Raw genomic sequence first — 23,542 nt, 5'->3', positions numbered from 1 at the left:
TTGTGTTCCTATTACCACAGGGGCTACTGTAGATTTGACCTTCCACATCCGATCTAGTTCTTCCTTCAGTCCTTGGTATTTCTCTAGCTTCTCATGCTCTTTCGTTCTGATGTTGTCGTCCCTCGGGATTGCAGCATGGATCACTACTGCTGTCTTCTGTTCCTTGATGTATATATATATATATATATACGTATATACACATCCATTCATTATCTGAACCACTTATCCTGCTCTCAGGGTCACGGGGACGCTGGAGCCTATCCCAGCAGTCATTGGGCGGCAGGCGGGGAGACACCCTGGACAGGCCGCCAGGCCGTCACACAGGGCATACACACATACACATACACACACACACATACACACACACACATGCATTCATACCTAGGGGTAATTTTTAGTATGGTCGATTCACCTGACCTACATGTCTTTTGGACTGTGGGAGGAAACCGGAGCACCCGGAGGAAACCCATGCAGACACGGGGAGAACATGCAAACTCAACAGAGAGGATGACCCCCAAGGTTGGACAACCCTGAGGCTTGAATCCAGAACCTTCTTACTGTAAGGCGACCACGCCAACCACTGCGCCACCGTGCCACCATAAATAAATAAAGCTAAATAAATAAATACATATATATATAGTGTTTTTTTTCCAAAACCGTCAATGGTGTTATAAGCGCTCAACTAATGAGGAGCGGAATATCAACACAGATGCAGGGATAAAAAGTATATATATATATATATATACTGCTCAAAAAAATAAAGGGAACACCTAAAAAACACAATATAGACCTCGATGAATGAAATATTTCAGCTGAAAATCTTTATTTATTAGACAGAGGAATGTGTTTAGAGCAAAATAACCTAAGAATAATCAATGGAAATCAAAATCATTAGCCCATTAAGGTCTGGATTCAGAATCATACTCAAAATCAAAGTGGAAAATGAGAACATAGGCTGATCCAACTTCTGTGGAAATTCTTCAAGACGATTCAAAATGAGGCTCAGTAGTGTGTGTGGCCTCCACGTGCCTGTATGCACTCCCTACAACGTCTGGGCATGCTCCTGATGAGACGACGGATGGTCTCCTGAGGGATCTCCTCCCAGACCTGGATCAGGGCATCGGTCAACTCCTGGACAGACTGTGGTGCGACATGGCATTGGCGGATGGTACGAGACATGATGTCCCAGAGGTGCTCGATTGGATTCAGGTCTGGGGAACGTGCAGGCCGGTCCGTAGCATCAATGCCCTCGACATACAGGAACCGCTGACACACTCTGGCCACATGAGGACGAGCATTGTCATGCATGAGCAGGAACCCAGGGCCCACTGCACCAGCATATGGTCTGACAAGGGGTCTGAGGATCTCATCCCGGTACCTAATGGCAGTCATGGTACCTCTGGCTAGCACGTAGAGGTCTGTGCGGCCCTCCAAGGATATGCCTCCCCAGACCATCACTGACCCACCGCCAAACCGGTCATGCTGGAGGATGTTGCAGGCAGCAGAACGTTCTCCACAGCGTCTCCAGACTCTCTCACGTCTGTCACATGTGTTCAGTGTGAACCTGCTCTCATCTGTGAAGAGCACAGGGCGCCAATGGCCAATCTGCCAACCAAGATGTTCTCTGGCAAAGGTCAATCGGGCTGCACGGTGTTGGGCTGTGAGCACAGGCCCCAATTGTGGACGTCGGGCCCTCATACCATCCTCATGCATTCTGTTTCTCACTGTTTGAGCAGAAACCTGCACATTAGTGGCCTGTTGAAGGTCGTTTTGTAGGGCTCCGGCAGTGCTCCTCCTGTTCCTCCTTGCACAAAGGACCAGATAGCGGTCCTGCTGCGGGGTTGTTGTCCTCCTGCGGCCCCCTCCACGTCTCCTGGTGTACTGGCATGTCTCCTGGTACCTCCTCCATGCTCTGGACACTGTGCTGGGAGACACATCAAATCTTCTTGCCACAGCACGCATTGATGTGCCATCCTGGATGAGCTGCACTACCTGAGCAACTTCTGTAGGTTGCAGATACCGCCTCATGCCACCTCTAGTGGTGAGGGCACTAGCAAAATGAAAAACTAACCAAAGATCGGCCAGAAAAGATGAGGACAGGCAAATGGTCTGTGGCCACCACCTGCAAATCCATTCCTTTTATAGGGGTTGTCTTGCAAATTGTCTAATTTAAACCTGGTGGAAATTAGACAATTTACCAACAGGTGAAATTGAGTCACAAATCAGTGTTGCTTCCTAACTGGACAGGTTGATATCTCAAAAGTGTGATTGACTTGGAGCTACATCGCATTGCTTATGTGTTCCCTTTATTTTTTTGAGCAGTGTATATAAGATGAGAAGAAAGATGGTGGTTTTGTGTGTGGTTCTGTTTGTTGACAGAGTGGAGCACTGGCTGCTCTCACATCTCTCCATTAGAAAGACTTTGTGGTTTATCTTCGCCGTCCTTCAGGAAACACTGCAGCATAAAAGCTTTCTGTGAATTTCTCCAACCTGACCCACTCTACTAAGTACACAAGTCCCACTGTGTGTGTGTGTGTGTGTGTGTGTGTGTGTGTGTGTGTGTGTGTGTGTGTGTGTGTGTGTGTGTGTGTGTGTGTGTGTGTGTGTGTGTGTGTGTGTGTGTGTGCTTAGTTTGACTCGATTAGAACAATGGGGTCCCTCTCATTACCACCTGCATTTAAGGTCAATTTGTTACACGCCGATACCTCATAGTTTATCATCATAATGGACTGCACAAATTCTACCCATAATTCATCTGGCTTACTGTCTGTTTTCTCCAGGTCAAACTGCCGTTTGATTTATTTATATTTATATTTGCATGATCTCATTTAGCATATGCTTTTACACAAAGGAACCTGCAAGAGAGTCAGTAATTAACAGATAAGCTACAGTGTTAGCAATAGAGCGCTACATAGTAACCATATCATAACCATATAACATATCATAACCAAATCACAACCAAATCATAACCATATCATAATCATACCATAACCAAATCATAACCACATCATAACCAAATCATAACCAAAAGTGCATATCAAGTCGAGAGCATGTAGCATAGACTTAAAGGTACATTGACAATAAGAATACTCTGTTTAAATGATGGATTTTGTACAATAGTATTACTCCTGGGAGGCCAAGGAATTTGAGGAGCTCTCTCATTACTAAAAGGTTGCAGGTTAAATCCCATTTGTTCCACAGAAGTGCCTTGCCTTGAAGTCGGGGGCATACCCCGGATGTGGGTATGCGGGGAACTGGGGAACATACCCACACCCGGCTTCCCACCCGCAGACACGGCCGATTGCGTCTGTAGGGACACCCCACCAAGCCGCAGGTAACATGGGGATTCGAACCAGCGACCCCTGTGTTGGTCAACAACGGAATAGACCACTACACCACCCAAACACCCCTATTGTTCACTCTTTTTAACCCTACCATGTTTAGCCTATATAGCCTTCTCTACCTTAATGGCAGCAGTGAGTCTGCATTTAAGAAAATTCCAACTTTAAATATGCATTGTCATACTTTCCGTGGGGTTCAGATATTTTCTTGTATTTTCCTGCTTTTTGGCCTGTTTGACTCCCCATTCAAACCAGCGTTCCTCCCTATCAAGGATGAGCACGTCCTCATCCTTGAAAGAGTGGCCACTGGCCTGTAGATGGGTGTAGACTGCAAAAGAGGCCATCTATGTGAAGAGGGAACGACCATCCGTCTGTGAATTTTCTCATTCATCCAGGTCATGGTTATCCAAAGGAATTGAAATGAGTGCAACTGGACTTGGTATATATCCGTGAAGACATTTCGCCTCTCATCCAAGAGGCTTCATCAGTTCGTGCCTTTCTGACTAGACCAAGCTAGTCTGACTGGCTGGTGATGAGACTCAGATATTTATCCTCTTTGGAGTCGTTATCAGAGCTAACGATGTCCATGGCTCTTTGTGTTCCGATGTGTAGCAATGCCCATCGTTATCAGAGGTATTGATATGCGTGGCTGTTTTGTGTTCCGATATTTAGCAACGATGGTTGTTGGGGGTGTTAGTTTCGACTTTGTTAGCGCTCCATTCAGTGGTCATGAGTCGTTGGAGCCGTTATTGAGCGACTGTTGTTCTTGGAGGCTAAGCTTCTTGAGCCTCCTGGGTAGAGATGAAAGGACGGCATTGTAAGTGGGAGATAGGTGATGTTGCAGACCTCCTCCCCTGTTGAGGGATGGTTTTTCCAGTTTCGCATAGATGGCTTCCTTCACCCCTCTTTCAAACCATCTATCTTCCCTGTCCAAAATGTATACGTTGCTGTCCTCAAAGGAGTGTGTCTTCTCCTTTAGGTGTAGATAAACTGCTGAGTCTTGTCCTGAGGAGTTTGGCCTTCTGTGTTGGGCCATCCGTTTGTGTAGTGGTTGTTTGGTTTCTCCTATGTATAGGTCAGTGCAATCCTCACTGCATTGTACAGCATACACCAGATTGCTTTTTTGGGTGTGTGGTACACGGTCTTTGGGATGAACCAGTCTTTGTTGGAGTGTGTTGCTGGGTTTGAAGTATACCGGGATGCGGTGTTTGTTAAAAATTCTCCTGAGTTTCTCGGAGACCCCAGAAACATACGGGATGACTATGTTATTCCTTCTGTTCCTTTTCTCCTCATCGCTCACCCGGTTGGTCTTTCTGGAACATGTTGCAATTTTCACAAAGGTGCTAAACATCGGAACACAAAACAGCCACGCATGTCAATACCTCTGATAACGACGAGCGTTGCTACACATCGGAACACAAAGAGCCATGGACAGCGTTAGCGCTGATAACGACTCCAAAGAGGATAAATATCTGAGTTTCATCACCAGCCAGTCAGACTAGCTTGGTCTAGTCAGAAAGGCACGAACCGATGAAGCCTCTTTGATGAGAGGCGAAACGTCTTCACGGATATATACCAAGTCCAGTTGCACTCATTTCCATTCCTTTGGAGAACCACCGTCCCTGAGCCGGGTGGGGGGGGGGTAAGAGTACATCTGTCACCATCTTACAATGCTGTGATTGCAAACATTCCCCAATCCTCTGTGAATAGTACACATGACCATTGTAACTCTAGTTAATGGTCACAGTAATCTGCATATGAAACTGATCGTTGGTTTCGGACGTTATGCCACTGTATTGTTTATAAGGGTGGGGGTACCTGCAGTTAGCTGCAACTGAAGAGGTCACTTAGATGAGTAATAAAACGTTTCTCTCAAGAAACATTGTGTCCAGATGAACTGATTCACCTTTCTGTGACTTCTTTACCTGGATTATTGACCATGCATAAAGACATGACCTTGTGTCGGGTTGTTTTGGGATACAGTGCTCTGTAGCGCCTACCAGAGGGGAGGACTTGGAGCATGTTGTGACCAGGGTGTGATGGGTCTGCAGTGGTGTTGCTTGCCCGTTTCCTGAGTCTGGAGGTGTATAAGTCCTGAATGGAGGGCAGGTTGGCACCAATGACTTTCTCTGCAGTCCTGACTGTCCGTTGTAGTCTGTCTTCCTGTCTGTAGGCCAATCCAAACCAGACAGTGATGGATGTGCGTGGATTATTGCAGTGTAGAACTGAATTTGCAGCTCCTGAGGCAGGTTGAACTTCCTGAGCTGACGCAGAAAGTACATCCTCTGCTGGGCCATTTTGATGATTGTGACTGTGTTGGACGCCCACTTTAGGTTCTGGGAGATTGTGGATCCCAGAAACCTGAAGGTATCCACAGCAGACACAGTGCTGTTGAGTATGGTAAGGGGCAGCAGCGTTGGGGCGTTTCCTCCTGAAGTTCACCGTCATCGCCACAATTTTCACAACTTCACAAAGCTCCAGTGATCTAAGATCCATGTGAAGATGGAAGCCGGCTGGTCTGCCTGCGCAGACTTTCAAACAGGAGGGTGACATGCCATCCGGGCCTGGTGCCTTTCTGATGTTCTGTCTGTGGAAGAACTAACACGCATCCTCTTCACAGACCGTCAGTGCCGGTGGGGAGTCGGAGGGGAGAGGAGGGGATGCAGCTGGTTGTGTGAAGTCTGAGTTGGAGTGGGTGAGGGGTGTGAAAGTAGGATGATCAAAGCTGCAGTAAAACACATTCGAGTCGTCAGCTAGTTAAAGATTCTTGACAGTGTGTGTGTGTGTGTGTGTGGGGGGGGTTGATGTAGTTGGTGATGTCCTGCAGGCCTCTCCACACAGATGCAGCATCATTAGCTGAAATGTCTATGAATGTTCTCATTCATCCAGGTCATGGTTATCCAAAGGAGTTGAATCAAGTGCAACTGGACTTGGTATATATCCGTGAAGATGTTTCGCCTCTCATCCAAGAGGCTTCCTCAGTTCCTGCCTTTCTGACTAGACCAAGCTAATCTGACTGGCTGCTGATGAGACTCAGAATTTATCCTCTAGGAGTCGTTGTCAGAGCTATTGATATGCGTGGCTCTTTGTGATCCAATGTTTACCAACGCCCGTCGCTAACAGAGCCATAGATATGAGTGGCTCTTTTGTGTACCGATATAATGGCCACGCCCGTCGTTATCGGAGCTATTGATATGCGTGACTCTCCTGTGCTCCGATGTCCAGCCGGGCCCGTTAGCTGAAATCTGTTTTTCAGCTTTTCAGTGTAGCCCCCTTTTGGCTACTCTAATGTCCTTTCTCAGTGTATTTCTGGCTTGATTGTACAAGATCCTATCTCCACCCCTGTAGGCCTCTTCCTTGGCCTGGTGAAGCTGCCTGAGTTTTGCTGTGAACCAGGGCTTATTGTTATTGACGGTGTGGAAAGTTTTGGTGGGGACACACATGTCCTCACAATAACTAATATAAGATGTTATAGTGTCAGTAAATTAATCCAGGTCTGTAGATGCAGCCTCAAAAACACTTCAGTCAGTGCAGTCAAGGCAGGCCTTGAGCTCCAACTTTGACTCGTTGGTCCATCTCCACAAAGATTTAATCAAAGGCTTTGCAGATTTTAGTTTGTACCTGTAGGTTGGGAGAAGATGAACCAGACGGTGATCAGAGAGATCCAGGGCTGCACGGGGGACAGAGCGACAGGTGTCCTTTAATATTGTGTAGCAATGATCCAGAGTGTTTTTGTACCTGGTGGGACACTTGAGGTACTGTCTGTATTCTGGCGGTTCGTGGCTGAGGTTTACCGTGTTAATGAGAAGGGAGTCTGGATGTTTGTGCTCCATGTTTATTATCTGTTCAGCCCGGTGTTGTAACGCATCACTAACACAGGCCTGGGGTGGAATATAGACACCAGCTACAATAAATGATGAAAACTCCCATGGTGAATAAAATGGTTTACAGTCAATGAAAATGGTCTCTAAGTGAGGGCTGCATGGTTTCTTCAATTCTGTGACATCACCTACTAGTACTACTACTACTACTACTACTACTCCTACTTTGGGCTCTTCCCGTTAGGGGGCGCCACAGCGGATCATCCGTTTCCATCTCTTCCTGTCCTCTGCATCTTCCTCTGTCACGCCAGCCACCTGCATGTCCTCCCTCACCACAGTCATAAACCTCCTCTTTGGCCTTCCTCTTCTCCTCTTCCCTGGCAGCTCCATATTCAGCATCCTTCTCCCAATACACCCAGCATAGCTCCTCCACACATGTCCAAACCATCTCAGTCTTGTCTCTCTTGCTTTGTCTCCCAACCGTCCAACCTGAGCTGTTCCTCTATACTGTCATCGTTCCTAATCCTGTCCTTCTTCATCACTCCCAATGAAAAGCTTAGCATACTGTGACATCTGTACACCAATGTTCATTTATATAGGAACAGATTCTGTCTGCCCATATTTTTTCCCCCATTAGCTCCATTTCAGTCCGCACGGAGGAGTTGAAGGTGCAGCAAATGGAGGGAGCTGTCTGGAATATCAGAATCAGAAATAATCAGAATCAGAAATACTTTATTCATATTGTAGCGAATTCAAGGGGCAGCCAGGAACCGCCGCAGCCAGGACGCAAACCTGGGTCTCCCGCACCATGGGCGACTACATTAACCAGTTGACTAAAGTGCCCAACCCATTAGCCAAGGGCTAGCCAGTCTCCGTGGTCGTTACAATATGCTCACCAAGCCAGGTTTCAGTGAGGCACAGGGGAGCAGATCTGGACAAGTCCATATTTGTTCTGTAGAGGAGCAGCAGTTTGTCCATCTTGTTGGCCAGAGAGCGGACATTCACCAGATGGATTGATGGGAGCGCAGTTTGAAATTCCCGCTGTCACAGTTTAACGAGCACTCCAGTGAAGCACATACAGAGCTGCTGCTACTCCAACTAAAAGCTCGGTAAAACTTTCTGGTTCAATGAGAAACAGTAAAAATGATTGACCAGTGGACAGACGGAGATTTAAAAAGTTCTTCCCTGCTGAATGTGATCAGGGAGTGAGAGCTGGAAACCAATTTAAAAAAAAAACTAAACTAAAAGCACCAGAGAGTGCAGAGCCGAGGCTGCCGTCTGCGGCGCCATCTATTTTGAGTAGTAGATGTTGAACATGGACCACCGCTGGACTCAGTACAACTCTGTCTTATGGGACAAGTGAACAGGAGTGTTAAGTGTGTCCTTTAAACAACAACCCCCCCCCCTCCAGTGTGTCAGTCAGACTGTGTCCATGACTGTCCGTTATCTATGACTTCTCAATTGTGCTGTGGCCGGCTAGTTCATGGATGGTTACTGCTACCTACATTAAGTATAGGCTGCTACTTCCTGCAGGGTGAACCAGGAAGTGGATCAGCAATGTCATCCACCATTGATCCTATTGGACATTTCACATCACAACTTTAACTTTCACCTCCAAATATGTGGTTTGGATGATTGGATTAAATTGGACTCGTCAGGGTACCCAGGTAATATAGCGGTCTATTCCGTTGCCTACCAACAAGGGGATCAGCAGTTCGAATCCCCATGTTACGTCCGGCTTGGTCGGGCATCCCCATAGACACAATTGGCCGTGTCTGCGGGTGGGAAGCCGGATGTGGGTATGTGTCCTGGTCACTGCACTAGCGCCTTCTCTGGTCGGCCGGGGAACCTGTTCGGGGGGGGGACTGGGGGGAATAGTGTGATCCTCCCACGTGCTATGTTCCCCCGGTGAAACTCCTCACTGTCAGGCGAAAAGAAGTGGCTGGCGACTCCACATGTATCGGAGGAGGCATGTGGTAGTCTGCAGCCCTCCCTGGATCGGCAGAGGGGGAGGAGCAGAGACCAGGACGGCTCAGAAGAGTGGGGTAATTGGGCGGGTGCAATTGAGGAGAAAAAAAAGGGGGGGAAGAGAACTTATTTGAACATGTCTGGTTTCCTCCCACAGTCCAAAGACATGTAAGTCAGGTGAATCGGCCATACTAAATTGTCCCTAGGTGTGATGGCCTGGCGGCCTGTCCAGGGTGTTTCCCCGCCTGCCGCCCAATGACTGCTGGGATAGGCTCCAGCATCCCTGCAACCCTGAGCAGGATAAGCGGTTTGGATAATGGATGGATGGATGGATGGATGGATGGATGCAACATGTCTGACGCTCCTGTTCAGTTGTCCCATAAGACACTGTTGTAAAGCTGAGTCCAGCGGTGGTCTATGTCCAAAATCTAGAAAATGAGGCCAGTCAGTAAAATTATGTCATAACTGATAGGAACGACGGAGAAAAACTATGCAAATAAAAACCGGGATGTAAAATTTTGAAGTATGCTGTACTGGCTCATTAATTTTGCTGCCCTCATTGAAGTGCTGCTAAAGACAGTTGCTTAGTTTGCTGATATGGATGAGCTGGACCCGTTCAGCCCCGAAGGATTTCAAATGTAAACGAACTGAGTGGATCCAATGCTAAAGTCTGTAAAATTCATCATATTATATCTCTGAAATCCCCCCCAAAATCACAAAAGTTGTCATCTAATAAAAAAACGAGCCTGGTCCTGGAAGGTTTGGCATTCAGGCTGAGTGTTGTTGGTGGTCTTACCTGTCTCTGGTTCTCGGTCTCCAGTCGGAGCCGGGCCTCGATGCACCTCCTGGTCTCCAGGAAGGCCTGACGCTGGGCCCGGTCCGACAGGTAACTGATGAATATCCCAGCTGTGTTCATACACAGGAACAAGACGGCCTGGGCCGCTACCTGAGAGAGAGAGAGAGAGAGAGAGAGAGAGGGAAGGAGAGAGAGAGAGAGAGAGAGAGAGAGAGAGAGAGAGAGAGAGAGAGAGAGAGAGAGAGAGAGAGAGAGAGAGAGAACGAGGGAGAGAGAGAGGGAGAGAGAGAGAGTATTTGTAATCAAAGGTTCAGTTTAAGCAGACAGGAGAAAAAATAATATTAAAGTAGAATAAAGACATCTAGGTCAGGTGAATCGGCCATTGTCCCTAGGTGTGAATGTGTGTGTGTGTGTGTGTGTGTGTGTGTGTGTGTGTGTGTATGTGTGATGGCCTGGCGGCCTATGCAGGGTGTCTCCTGTCTCCCGCCCAATGACTGCTAGGATAGGCCCCAGCATCCCACGACCCTGAGGCAGGATAAGCGGTTTGGATAATGAATGGATGGATGGATGGATGGATGGACGGATTATAATACAAGAATGTTGGAATTAAACAACCTCAACATTAATCAGAGAAAACTCATCATGACCTCAAACTGCCACCTTCATGTTGTGTGTGTGTGTGTGTGTGTGTGTGTGTGATAAAGAGAGAAAGTGATACCAAGATAGGAGTGCTGATTATGGAGCAAAATACACTGAAATAATCCGATTTTAAGATCTTTATCGTATGTAAAACACGCACACACACACACACACATTCACACACTTTCATCTTTTTTAATGAATTCCTATGTGAAGTTTGCAGATAGTGTGTCCGTGTAAATTCATACCAGTAAAATTTATTCAACTGAACCAAAAAGGTGCAAAAAATGATTACTTTGTTTAGATCTCAGTGAAGTGTTTTACATTTTACTTTTATGATTATTACATTATATTATATTATATTATACTGATTATAATAACAATACATAATAATGATGATAGTAATAATAATATAATAATAATAATTTTTGTACATCCCCGTACATCCCAGCCCATCCCAGCCCACCCCAGTCCATCCCAGCCCACCCCAGTCCATCCCAGTCCATCCAAGTCCTGAGTGCTGTCCAGTCTCATTAGTTACCCTTTTCCCCCACAACTGTTGTTAATTCTACAGTTATGTTTTGTGTATTTGAGTTGTGCCCTTTAGTTTGTTGGTTGTCGGAGAGAACTGTCACCTGTCCTCTTGTGTTCCTGTTACCCTTCATATTTCCTGCCATTAAACCTTTTGTTTCACCCGTTTCCACGTCTGCGTTTGGGTCCTCCAGTCCTGCAGCCCCCTCATGAAAATGTGAAACAGCATTTCCTGTCTGCGGCGCGATGGTCTGTTGTATCAGCACCAAACAGATAAAGCCTGGTTGAACCTGAGTTTTACTTATTGATGTTGTACTACTACTACTACTACTACTACTACTACTACTTCTTCTTTTGGCTGCTCCCGTTAGGGGGCGCCACAGCAGATCATCTGTTTCCATCTCTTCCTGTCCTCTGCGTCTTCCTCTGTCCCACCAGCCACCTGCATGTCCTCCCTCACCACATCCATAAACCTCCTCTTTGACCTTCCTCTTCTCCTCTTCCCTGGCAGCTCCATATTCAGCATCCTTCTCCCAATATACCCAGCATCTCTCCTCCACACATGTCCAAACCATCTCAATCTTGCCTCTCTTGCTTTGTCTCCAAACCGTCCAACCTGAGCTGTCCCTCTAACATACTGGTTCCTAATCCTGTCCTTCTTCATCACTCCCAATGAAATTCTCATCATCTTCACCTCTGCCACCTCCAGCTCCACCTCCTGTCTTTTCATCAGTGCCACTGCCTCCAGACCATATAACATAGCTGGTCTCACTACCATCTTGTAAACCTTCCCTTTAACTTTTGCTGCTACCCTTCTGAAACTCTTCTCCACCCACTCCACCCTGCCTGCACTCTATTGATGTTGTACTATCTGTTGGTAAAGGTCTTCTACCAGCTGGTTCTGTCATATCTGCTGGTTAGACACAATAACTTCACTTCTTCAATCTCAACTACGGAGCCGCTGCCAAGGCGTTCATGATTTAGAGATGTGTTGAGATTAGCTGTCGCCTTCGATACACCAGCGAGAGAAAGTGTAGAAAATATCAACCGTGAGATTGGTTTGCACGCTCATCTTCAGGACCGTCGCTCAGCCCATCTGAATAATGTTTCCCATTACATGCTGTGTGTTTCGTGTGAGCAACCCACCAGGCCAAATTCCGCCCTCTTCTACCTGCCTGACCTATCTGTTACTTCCTGTTTTCAAATCATAACATTGAATAATTTTAGTCACCAAGTGTAATGCATGAACAGGAATTCGGGAAAATGTCCTTTACTTCCCGGTTATGAGCTCTGTTGGACAGGGGTTAGGGTCCTCAGTGGTTCCCTAGATTTGAGATACTTTATTGATCCCAGTGGGGGAATTCTTCTCTGCGTTCGACCCATCCTAGCTGTGTAGGTAGGAGCGGCAGGCAGCCGCCATGCAGCACCCGGGGCTCTGGACCTGCCGGGGGTCATGGGAAGATTTAATGGGGCTGCATGACGATGTCACGGATCTAACATTCGATATTTCTTATTTCTGTAATCTCTGTAAGTGATGACGTTATCTCATGAAATCATCTTTTGTGCTCGAAGCATTCTGCAGTGGCATCAAAATGGGAACCAGAAATCATTATCTGGCATCATAAGTTATGTTTCCATCCAACTTTTGAATAAATTTCAAGCGAATTATCAAATGTTGCAAGATAAATAATGTCAATAAAGTTGTGTTTCCATCAGACCTCCTTATTTAAATGCTTAAAATCCTCATCATAGGGCTACGTCATTCAGTTCAATTCAATTAATTGTCACTAAAAACAATGGGCAGGCACATGTTAAAAACGAAATGAGGGCTGCAGCTTCGCCAAACACTGCAAGACTGACAGACAAACACAGCCAACATAGTATAAAATACATGCAGATGAAGACTAAAAGCTAAAGATGAGTAAAAAAAAAAAAGCACACGTATAAACGTATTTATAAACATTCACGGGGTAGCCAGGTTCAGGTGGGCCACAGCTTGGGGAAAGAAGCTGTTTTTGAGCCTGGTAGTGCAGGCTCTGAGGCTCCTGTACCGCCTCCCAGAGCGCAGGAGGGGACAACAGTCCATGGTTGGGGTGGGTGGGATCTCTACTGATGCTGAGACGCCTTCGAAGGCAGCATTTGTGATAAATGTCTTTTATGGCTGGGAACTGGGTATCGGTGATATGCTGGGCCGTCTTGACAACCCGCTGCAGAGCTTTCTGGTCTACTGATATGCAGTTGATGCAGCTGGTCAGGATGCTCTCTATGGTGCAGTGGTAGAAGTTGGTGAGAATTTTGGGGGGTAGACGGGCGCTCCTCAGCCTCTGCGGGAAATGCAGGCGTTCTTGGACTTTTTTCACAGGGGCCTGGGTGTTTAATGTCCAGGAAAGGTTCTCGCTGATGTGGACTCCAAGGAATTTAAAACTGGAGACAGGCTCCACTTCCACCCCATTGATGTGTATGGGGAGTGGCTGCAGCTTCTAGACCTCCTGAAGTCCACAATTAGCTCCTTCATCTTCTGCACATTGAGGACAAAATTGTTGGTGGTGCACCATCATGTGAGGTGCTGAATCTCGTCCCTGTAGGCCGTCTCGTCATTGTTGGTGATACGGCCAATGACTGTGGTGTCATCTGCAAACTTAACTATAACATCTGAAAGGTGAGTTGGCAGGCAGTTGTGGGTAAAGAGGGAGAAACGGAGGGGGCTCAGAACACAGCCTTGAGGGGCACCTGTGCTGAGGGTCAGGGCAGAGGAGGTGTGGTCACCTAACCTAACAGACTGAGGTCTGTTGGTCAGGAAGTCCAGGGTCCAGTTACAGAGGGAGGGTGTTGAGGCCAAGGGAGAGGGGTTTGGTGGTTAGTTTGGCGGGGATGATAGTGTTGAAGGCAGAGCTGTAATCTATGAACAGCATCCGGATGAATGTGTTGTTAAGTTGAAGGTGGGTCAGAACAAAGTGCAGGGCAGTGGCATATGTCCATACTTCAACACACACCAGAGAAACGGACCAGTTAAGGTGACAGAACTCCTGATCATGTGATTCACTTCCGTCCACATGTTTATATCCACCAGGCGGTAGCAGCACAACTTCCCCTTGTTCCTCGCTCCGCATATTCTAAGAATGCCCATACAATTGATTTGACAGCCTTCACAGAATCAGTCATAGTTTTAGTCACACCATTTCCTCCGAGACTGGAAGTAAAACGAAGCACTTTTGTCTTTTTTCTTTTCTTTTTGTTTCCTCCCGTGGTGACGTCAGCAATTCCTTCCTCCTCCGGGTTTCTACGGGGGACGAACCTTCGGGGTTGGGCTGCGAGGCTTCTTTTTGAGGACTCAGCGTCCGCTGTTCTGACGCTTTATTCTCGGAGGATCCCACACTGTATGGCACACAACAGAGCTATAAGCTGGAGTGTTTTATATTAAACATGCCATAGCCACGGCTTTCTATGGCTGGCATCTTCACAGCAACCGCCATTCAGTGTACTGTAACGTTCTGTATCCTGTTTTTCATTGCTGCCAATATTTGCCACATTCATGATGTTCATGTATAAGTAAAACTCATTAAAATGCTTGTCATGAAAAGAGAGATGTCTATAAAACGCCGAACTCGCTGTCGGGTAAATCCATCTCCCTGTCAGGAGCTAATTTAACTCAATTTGCATTCTAGACGTCAGGCACTTTGCTAGTTTCCATCGTCAAAATGCAGCCGGGGTAAAGTGTTTCGCCCAACGACAGGTATCTCCACTGAAAGTGGTTTGAAGTCATTCTGAGAGGTTTTATCCGACACGAGGCGTGTAGACATGAATGAAATTGTTTTTTTAAAAACGATTTAAAGTTCAATTCCACTTTGAGAAACCAGACAAACAACCAATGGGTCAAAGGCAGTGAAAATGTGTGGAAAAACTTTCCTGCTTTTGTTACAGGTCCCCGGGGGGCCTGGGATCCCATGAGCAGGCAATAGTTATGGACAGCCTGTTAGGAACGGGGGGGGGGGGGTGACCGAGGAGGAGGAGATACAGTGTTTGCTGTGTTCTTCAGTTCTGCTCGTCAGCATCTTTTATTCAAACAACAATTAAATTATTACTTTTTTTTACCCCCCCCCCCGATTTTCTCCCCAATTGTAGCCGGCCAATTACCCCACTCCAGGTCTCTGCTCCACCCCCTCTGCTGATCCGGGGGGAGGGCTGCAGGCTACCACATGCCTCCTCCCATACATGTGGAGTCGCCAGCCGCTTCTTTTCACCTGACAGTGAGGAGTTTCACCAGGGGGACGTAGCACGTGGGAGGATCACGCTATCCCCTCCCCCCTGAACAGGCCCCGGCCGACCAGAGGAGGCGCTAGTGCAGCGACCAGGACACACACCCACATCCGGCTTCCCACCCGCAGACACGGCTAATTGTGTCCCGACCAAGCCGGAGGTAACACGGGGATTCGAACTGGCGACCCCCGTGTTGGCAGGCAACGGAACAGACCGCCACGGCACCCGGACGCCCTAAATTAAGCAGTTAAAACAGAATACTGACTCGCGTTTGACGTGCTAGCTAGCTAACCAGCATGCTTTGCTACGACCAGAAACCCCCCAAATTAGCATCACAGTGAACAACGACCATTTGCACACTAACGTCACACCAAGAACCCGCTCTGGGTGACTGCTACCACGGCGGTTACCTGGGCAACCCTTTCAGACGTGACCCGGAAGCCGTTGCTTTGTAAAAACACGTTCATACGCCCGAGTGTGAGTCGTTAAACTACGCAAAGCAAAACAGCGAAAAGCGCGGGCGGCCATCTTGTCTCGTTGACTTCCGTTACAGCTGGCTAACCGCGCTCGAGCCCCGTTCGTCCGAGCGGCGCGCGGTAACGTGTTGTTCGCTCGGCATATTTAGACACGCCTCCTTCTTCCCACACCCGGGTCAGCGGCGGACATGTTGGCGGCTTTCGTAAACCATCACGCTAGCGTGTTTATTCACCAACCTGTTGGGGACGAGAGACGACGGGGGACGGCGCTCGCCGGGCTCTTCCGTTCTGCTGGTCAGCACCGGAAGCAAGACGGCGTCAAACTCCCTCTCAGACAGCGCCTCCCTGAGGTGAAACCTTGAGCAGCGCTCATTTGAGAGTATTGGAGCGTAGGGGTCCGCGGTGGTGTAGCGGTCCAAGCGTCGGCTTTGCGTCGAAACAGTTGCCCACTGGGCAGCGGGTTCGCGCCCCGGTCTCGTCAGATCCGACGATGGCCGGACTCGGTGAAGCAGCGATCATTGGCAGCGCTGTTCTGGGGAGGGGGCGGAGTCGGCTTGTGTTCGTCATATGAATGCGTCTCTGTGGTGGTGGGGGAAGCAGGGGGTCGGCCTGGAGTCGATTGGCCACTAAATTGGGAGAAAAGGGGAAAAATCCGCTTCGACCGCTTCGGTATTTAAAAATGCCGGGTGATATCGATAGAGGCTAATTCCCATCGATGCAGAGAACGGTCAACTGAGCATGCGCAAGTACTCGTTTCCTCCGTTGTTTGGGTAGGTTAGGGCGGGGTTAAAGTTAGCTAATCAGACGCAGAGTAGGGGCGGGTCTTCCTAGAATCCTAGCGCCTGGATGCTACGCATCATGCCTACATCCAGTCTTCATGCTTACATCCAGTCTTCATGCTTACATCCAGTCCTCATGCCTACATCCAGTCTTCATGCTTACATCCAGTCCTCATGCTTACATCCAGTCTTCATGCTTACATCCAGTCCTCATGCCTACATCCAGTCCTCATGCTTACATCCAGTCCTCATGCTTACATCCAGTCCTCATGCTTACATCCAGTCTTCATGCTTACATCCAGTCCTCATACTTACATCCAGTCCTCATGCCTACATCCAGTCTTCATGCTTACATCCAGTCCTCATGCTTACATCCAGTCTTCATGCTTACATCCAGACCTCATGCTTACATCCAGTCCTCATGCTTACATCCAGTCCTCATAGTCCTCATGCTTATATCCAGTCCTCATGCTTACATCCAGTCCTCACGCTTACATCCAGTCCTCATACTTACATCCAGTCCTCATGCTTACATCCAGTCCTCATAGTCCCCATGCTTATATCCAGTCCTCATGCTTACATCCAGTCCTCATGCTTACATCCAGTCCCCATAGTCCTTATGCTTACATCCAGTCCTCATGCTTACATCCAGCCCAACAGACTCGCGAGCTTTGATATCAAGGGGCTAAGAGAGACATGAAGGTCCAATGGAGCAATAAACGTAATAAGAGATTAAATCTAATTCGAACACGAGGAAGGAGGACAAGCCTATTAAACCAAAGCTTACAATGTGTGGTTTCTTTGCCAAAGTGTGTTATTTCTTCCTCGAGTGGCGGTCGACTGAGAAATGGAAGAAATGAGAGGAGGTCTTGCAGGTTGAAGCCCACATGGATTTCGTGTTTTTTTTTTAACTTAAATCCGCATTTCTACCCCCCCCCCACACACACACACACTGCTTCAAAAATGAAGCCTCAACAAGAGACTGATATGCAAATCAGCTTTTACCAGGAAATGTGTCCCGACTATAATTCCCCCACACGCAATTTAACACATCAGTTCATTCATGTGTGTGTGCGCACGTGCGCGTGCGCGTGCGTGTGTGTGTGAATGGACGGACCACATGGACTCTTTCTATTGGAAAGACAAACAGAGCGCTCAGTGGATGTTTGATATTCGATCTCCGCACGGAGTCACGGAGTCGGTTTCCTTCATCTCCACGAGAGGACATTTTCTCGGCGCAACTATTCGGAGTTTTACGGATAAAACAAGAGCCTTCCAGCGGTCTGACGAGCTGGGGGGGGGGCATAAATCTGATCCGCCACATAAAAGGCCTGGTTTGGGTGGCGATTTGAATTACAGGCCCTTCATTTGGAAGCCATAAAGGAGTAATATACGACCAAAACAAATGTAATTGAACTATAATGAGCGGTAATTACTGAGTAAAATTGGCTTTTTGTGTATCTCCAGTTTTCTTCCCGGTCATTATAACGTGATATTGAATATAATCTACATCAAACACTCTATGCTCATAACAGTTTTAACCTCATCTAGCTTACTCATATGTTAATCAGTAATTACCACTCAGTTACGTCTATTCCACTCCCAAGTTACTGCACCTGAACTCCTTCCCTTTCTAACCCACCTCATTAATTATCTCTGCGTTATCTAAATGGCCTCTGAAGTTTGCATCCGGAGAAGAAAACGCCGCAGCTTTGCCTATTTGTCTGGTTTGGAGCGTGGCACTGGCCTGCGTGCCGCACAAGGTTACAGATTAACAGCAGCACGTGGTTCACACGTGGCTGACGAGCCAATGAACCGTGAGGAGGTGACTGTGTGTGGTCATGTGACCCGCGGCTTTTAAACTCCACATTCTGTCGAGATAAATACCCAGTTGAGATATTAACGCATTACATGTGTTAGTGTGTCTGTTAGGAAACTAACTGACACCAAAATTAACATTTTAACAACTTTAATACTATTTTTAAACCATTCAAAATGGCCGCTGTCCAACGCCTGTAAATACCGCAGCGCCTCGGTGGCAGTCATGGGGCGTCTGTAAGCAGACATGTTGGACATCATCACACATCAAGTTTAGACTGTTTCTCTCCACTGGGGGGCGCTAGTGCGTTTCTAGGACAGAGCAACGAACCTCACGCAGGAAATGACGCCACCAACACACGTCATAAATACTGACGTGACGCACACCATCACGCGCAAATTACGAGCCGTCTTTTTGACTGGTCATGGTCGTTTTCTAAAACTAATTTTAAGGCAAATATATGCAATTTTAGGAGCACTCAGAGAGCGGCAGGTCTGTACCCCCCCCCACAAAGTTATTAAACGTTGAAAATCCACAACCGTCAAAATGACCGCCGTGGTCGTCGTAGTACTTGTGGAGCATCACACTAAAATCCATTAGAACAGAATTCAAAGTATTTTCCCTTCCCTGTTAGAAAGTGTAGCCTACTGGAACACGTGCGTCGGGGAGCCCACTGACGTCGCCCGGAGGCCCGGCTGATGCAACGCTCTGCAAGCAGCCCCCATGGAGGGAGACGCTGGAGCCACCCTTCCTCATCCTCACATGATGCAACTGTCCAGCACACAACACACCGCGCTGTTGTGCTGCAGCTAGTCCACACACACACACACACACACACACACACACACACACACACACACACACACACACACACACACACACACACACACACACACACACTGCTTCAGACTAGTTTAACATGTTTTTATTTTATCATCAGTTAGTTGTTTAACCAAGGCTAACATGTTGTGTGGCGTATGAGGAGTGTGTACGTGTGTGTGCACTAATAGAAAGTAATATCCAGTTTGGCGTGGAAGCTGTGTGTTTCTGCACTAAAACACACATTCGATACATTGTAATCCAGACTGGGTTTATTTAGTCTGCAACAGTATCCTCATGAGGAGTAATTATAAAGTAATTATAACAGACAGGTCTGGACAAGTCTGCTGCATCTGCTACCAAACTGTCTGTCTGTACCTGTCTGTCTGTCTGTCTCTCTCCCTGTCTGTATCTGTCTGTCTGTCTGTATCTTTATCGGTCTGTCTCTCTCCCTGTCTGTCTGTCTGTCTGTCTGTCTGTATCCGTGTGTCTCTCTATGTCTGTATCCGTCCGTATGTCTGTCTGTGTCTGTCTCTCTCTCTTTTTCTCTCTGTCGGTGTTTGTCTGTATGTCTGTCTGTCTCTCTCTCTATATCTGTCTCTGTCTTTCTGTCGGTGTCTGTCTCTCTCTCTTTTTCTCTCTGTCGGTGTTTGTCTGTATGTCTGTCTGTCTCTCTCTCTATATATGTCTCTGTCTTTCTGTCGGTGTCTGTCTGTCTGTCGGCCTCTATGTCTGCATCTCTCTCTCTCTCTCTCTCTCTCTCTCTATGTCTGTATCCGTCTTCATGTTTCTCTCTCTAGCTCTCTGTCGGTGTCTGTGTCCGTCTGTCCATCTGTCTGTCTGTCTGTCTGTCTGTCTGTCTGTCTCTCTCTCTCTCTGTGTCTGTCTGTCCGTCTGTCCGTCTGTCTCTCTCTCTCTCTCTCTCTCTCTCTCTCTCTCTCTCTCTCTCTCTCTCTCTCTCTCTCTCTGTCTGTCTGTCTGTCTGTCTGTCTGTCTGTCTGTCTGTCTATCTCTCTCTCTCTCTCTCTCTCTCTCTCTCTCTCTCTCTCTCTCTCTCTCTCTCTCTCTCTCTCTCTCTCTCTCTCTCTCTGTCTGTCTGTCTGTCTGTCCATCTGTCTGTCTGCCTGTCTGTCTGTCTGTCTGTCTCTCTCTATCTGTCTGTCTGTCTGTCTGTCTGTCTGTCTGTCCGTCTGTCTGTCTGCCTGTCTGTCTGTCTGTCGGTGTCTGTCTGTCTCTCTCTCTCTCTATGTCTGTCTCTCTCTCTCTGTTTGTCTGTCTGTATGTCTCTCTCTCTCTCTCTGTTTGTCTGTCTGTGTCTGTCTGTCTCTCTCTCTATGTCTGTCTGTCTGTCTGTCTGTCTGTCTATCGGTGTCTGTCTGTCTGTCTTTCTGTCTTTCTGTCTGTCTGTCTGTCTGTCGGTGTCTGTCTCTCTCTCTATGTCTGTCTCTCTCTCTGTTTGTCTGTCTGTCTGTCTGTCTGTCTGTCTGTCTGTCTGTGTCTGTCTGTCTGTCGGTGTCTGTCTGTCTCTCAAATTCAACAAGAGAGCCCACATTCCGCTGTGTTGGTGCTGGCTGGCTGTTTTAGCTGAGAGACGGCGAGCGGGGACGTGGTCTTGTGTCGCTTTGGCCTCAGACGTCAACTGGTTTTATTTAACACCAGTAATTACCTCTACACTTATTACCTCTACACCAATTATCTCTCTAATTATGCCTACATTATAGAAAGAGGGGGAGGTGGACGACAAACCCCTCACAGCAATCATTTCTATCGCTTCTGAATACGTGTCAATAAGAAAAAGCGTCACTCCTTTGTTCATCGTCTGTGCTTGGTTCATCCCGCCTGGGTCGCAGCATTTCCCAGCATGCACCGAGCAGCGGGCAGGTCGGCGACACGTCGTGTCGTGTTGGTTTATCCCAGAAACGTCCATGTCTTTCAGCATTAGAGCGTTTCTTCCATATTAGATGAAGGGTTATGTCAGCCACACGGTGATGAAGATGACAACTGAAGGACTCAGATGAACACCAAATCCCCCCTGAAGCGAATATGGCCCCGTTTACACGTGGGTTTAAAATGCGGGTTTTCTGCGATCGGATCACAAGCGGACAGCATTAAATACAAGTGTAAACCACCACCAAAACGTTTTGTGACCCGGGTACTCAAACCACTTGCTGAGGTGGTCTGGGACTCATTTGACCACATGTCTTTTGTAGTGTCAACGCTAATGCGTCCCGATGCGTCCCCGACAAGGACGTAACAGGAAAACACTGTATCCAATTAAGGGGCAGCCCGGGAACAGCCGCAGCCGGGACGCGAACCCCTATTTCCCACTCCGCAAGCGGCAACGTTAACGAGTCGACTAGAAGATCCGGCCTGTTGGTCAAGGACCAACGTGTCTACTTATCCATGCACGCTACACCACGTTGTTAAAGCAGGATGTGGTGGTTGTTTCGGTAACAGCGCGCCAACTTTTGGAAAAATGCAGCGACAGGAGCGCGTAGGTGGTTGGAGGACAAGTGAGACGAGACGCCTCATCTCCATGTGGGCAGAGGAATCAGTCCTGTCAGTCTCAGCAGCTGGAACAGTCCGTACATGTATAGTAGTGCTTCACACATCTTCACACATTAGCTGGGGTTCTCACAGCTAGTCGCCAATCTGGCGCTTGACTGAGGCCCTTTGACCTTGTAGCGGAAGTGACGTAGACAGTAACGAAATCTCCTTCGGAGTAACGAAATCTGATCACAAGTGGTCAGCGGGGCGCATTTGGAGACGCGTGGTAGACACGGGTGTAAACGGCCATGTGTCTCGCTGTCCACGTGTGATCCGGTCGGCCCAAAACGCGTTTTAAAACGGGGGTGTGATGTTAAACCTATTGCACACTTCTTCCCTTGTGTGTTCGTGTTTACACTGAACAAAAAAGGAACGAATTTCAAAATATCGTAACGACCCCAAATGATAAGACTCGCTAGCCCTTGGCTAAGGGGTCGGGCCCTTTATTTGGTTAACGTAGTCGCCCGTGATGTAGAAAACTCAGGATCGCGTCCCGGTTGCGGCGGTTCCAGGCTGCCCCCCCCCCCCCGAATGCGCTACACCGGTGTCAGAAGTGGGAGACCGTGAGGCCATCGGAAGCGCGTGCGCTCAGAGGCGTGAGGGAGCTGATGCTGACGCGAGGAGGGGGGGGTAGGTATAACGATCACGAATGACGAGACTCGCTAGCCCTAAGCTAAGGGGTTGGACCCTTTAGTCAACCGGTTAACGTAGTCACCCATGGTGCGGGAGACCCGTGTTCGCGTACCGGTCTGCGACGGTTCCCGGCTGCCCCCCTGAATTCGCAACAGTATGTTAACTTTTGGGTCAAATGTTTCATTATTTGTCACTAATGACAACTGACTATGTCCGCACAAAATGGTCTGCCCTCCGTGCTGCTGATGAGAGGAACCGTGCATCTGAGAGGTGTCTCATAGAAAGGTGGTGCTGAAACAGCAGGTCCTTACGTCGGTGCATCTCGCACCGCCGGCAGTAAAAACACTGAATTGTGGCGTTTTGCTGCAGAACTGCTTCCCGCTTCCGGTGGGAGAAGATGGTGGCGCGAATTCACGTTCGCAGCGGCCTCACCCAGCATCGGTGTGGGAAGATGGCGGCGCGAATTCACATCTGCGGCGGCCTCACCCAGCACCGTCCATGCAGTGTCTTTGTCCGCGTCGGCGTCTAAATTTTTTGTCTTCATTTGTTGGCTGGGAAAGCTGGCGCTGGATCGGCTGGGAGAGCTTGGTCTGCTGCGCTGTGGGCCCAGGGACCGCGGCCTTACCCGGATCCGCACCCGAGGAGGTAACACCAAGGGCGGTCTGACAGGACGCGGCAGGCTGGCAGGCTAAGCTACCCGCTAGCTCATGCAGACCGGCAGTTCCGATGACACCGAGGGCGGTCTGGCGGCGGCCTCACCTGGCGTTGACTGGTGTTTTTGATGTCGTCCTGGGGAGTGCGGGGAGGCGTGTCGAGGGTGTCGGGATGGGAGAGCTGACGCTGGATCGGCTGGGAGGGCTTGGTCTTCGGCCTGTTGCCACAGGCAGTGGCGCCCCCAAGGGGTGGCCAGGGGTGGCCACGGCCACCCTGATACTACCCCTGGCCCCCTCGCTAGCCCCCCCAGCCACGAGTCGCATATGCAGAATATGCTTCTGATTATGCGTAATAAGCTTCTATCTGATATCTTACATTAGGTGCTGTTCATTTAAATCAATAATGTATATTTTTCTTAACTCTCATATTGACAGTTTTACACTAGCCTATACAGTACACTAC

At 48.3% G+C, this 23,542-nt stretch overlaps 1 protein-coding gene across 1 annotated transcript in view; it reads right to left on the bottom strand.

Moving 5' to 3' along the window:
- The window catches only part of adcy8 (adenylate cyclase 8 (brain)), a 128,544-nt gene that overhangs the window by 81,410 nt on the left and 23,592 nt on the right, over positions 1-23,542 (bottom strand). The window contains exon 3 of the mRNA XM_056293935.1: positions 9,927-10,076. Within this exon, the coding sequence (XP_056149910.1) occupies positions 9,927-10,076 (150 nt within the window). The remainder of the gene's footprint in view (positions 1-9,926; positions 10,077-23,542) is intronic.

This window comes from Lampris incognitus, chromosome 14 (genome assembly GCF_029633865.1).
Source record: "Lampris incognitus isolate fLamInc1 chromosome 14, fLamInc1.hap2, whole genome shotgun sequence".
Lineage (NCBI taxonomy): Eukaryota > Metazoa > Chordata > Actinopteri > Lampriformes > Lampridae > Lampris > Lampris incognitus.
Note: the sequence above shows the minus strand (reverse complement) of the source record. Positions and strands in the feature narration are given on the sequence as shown.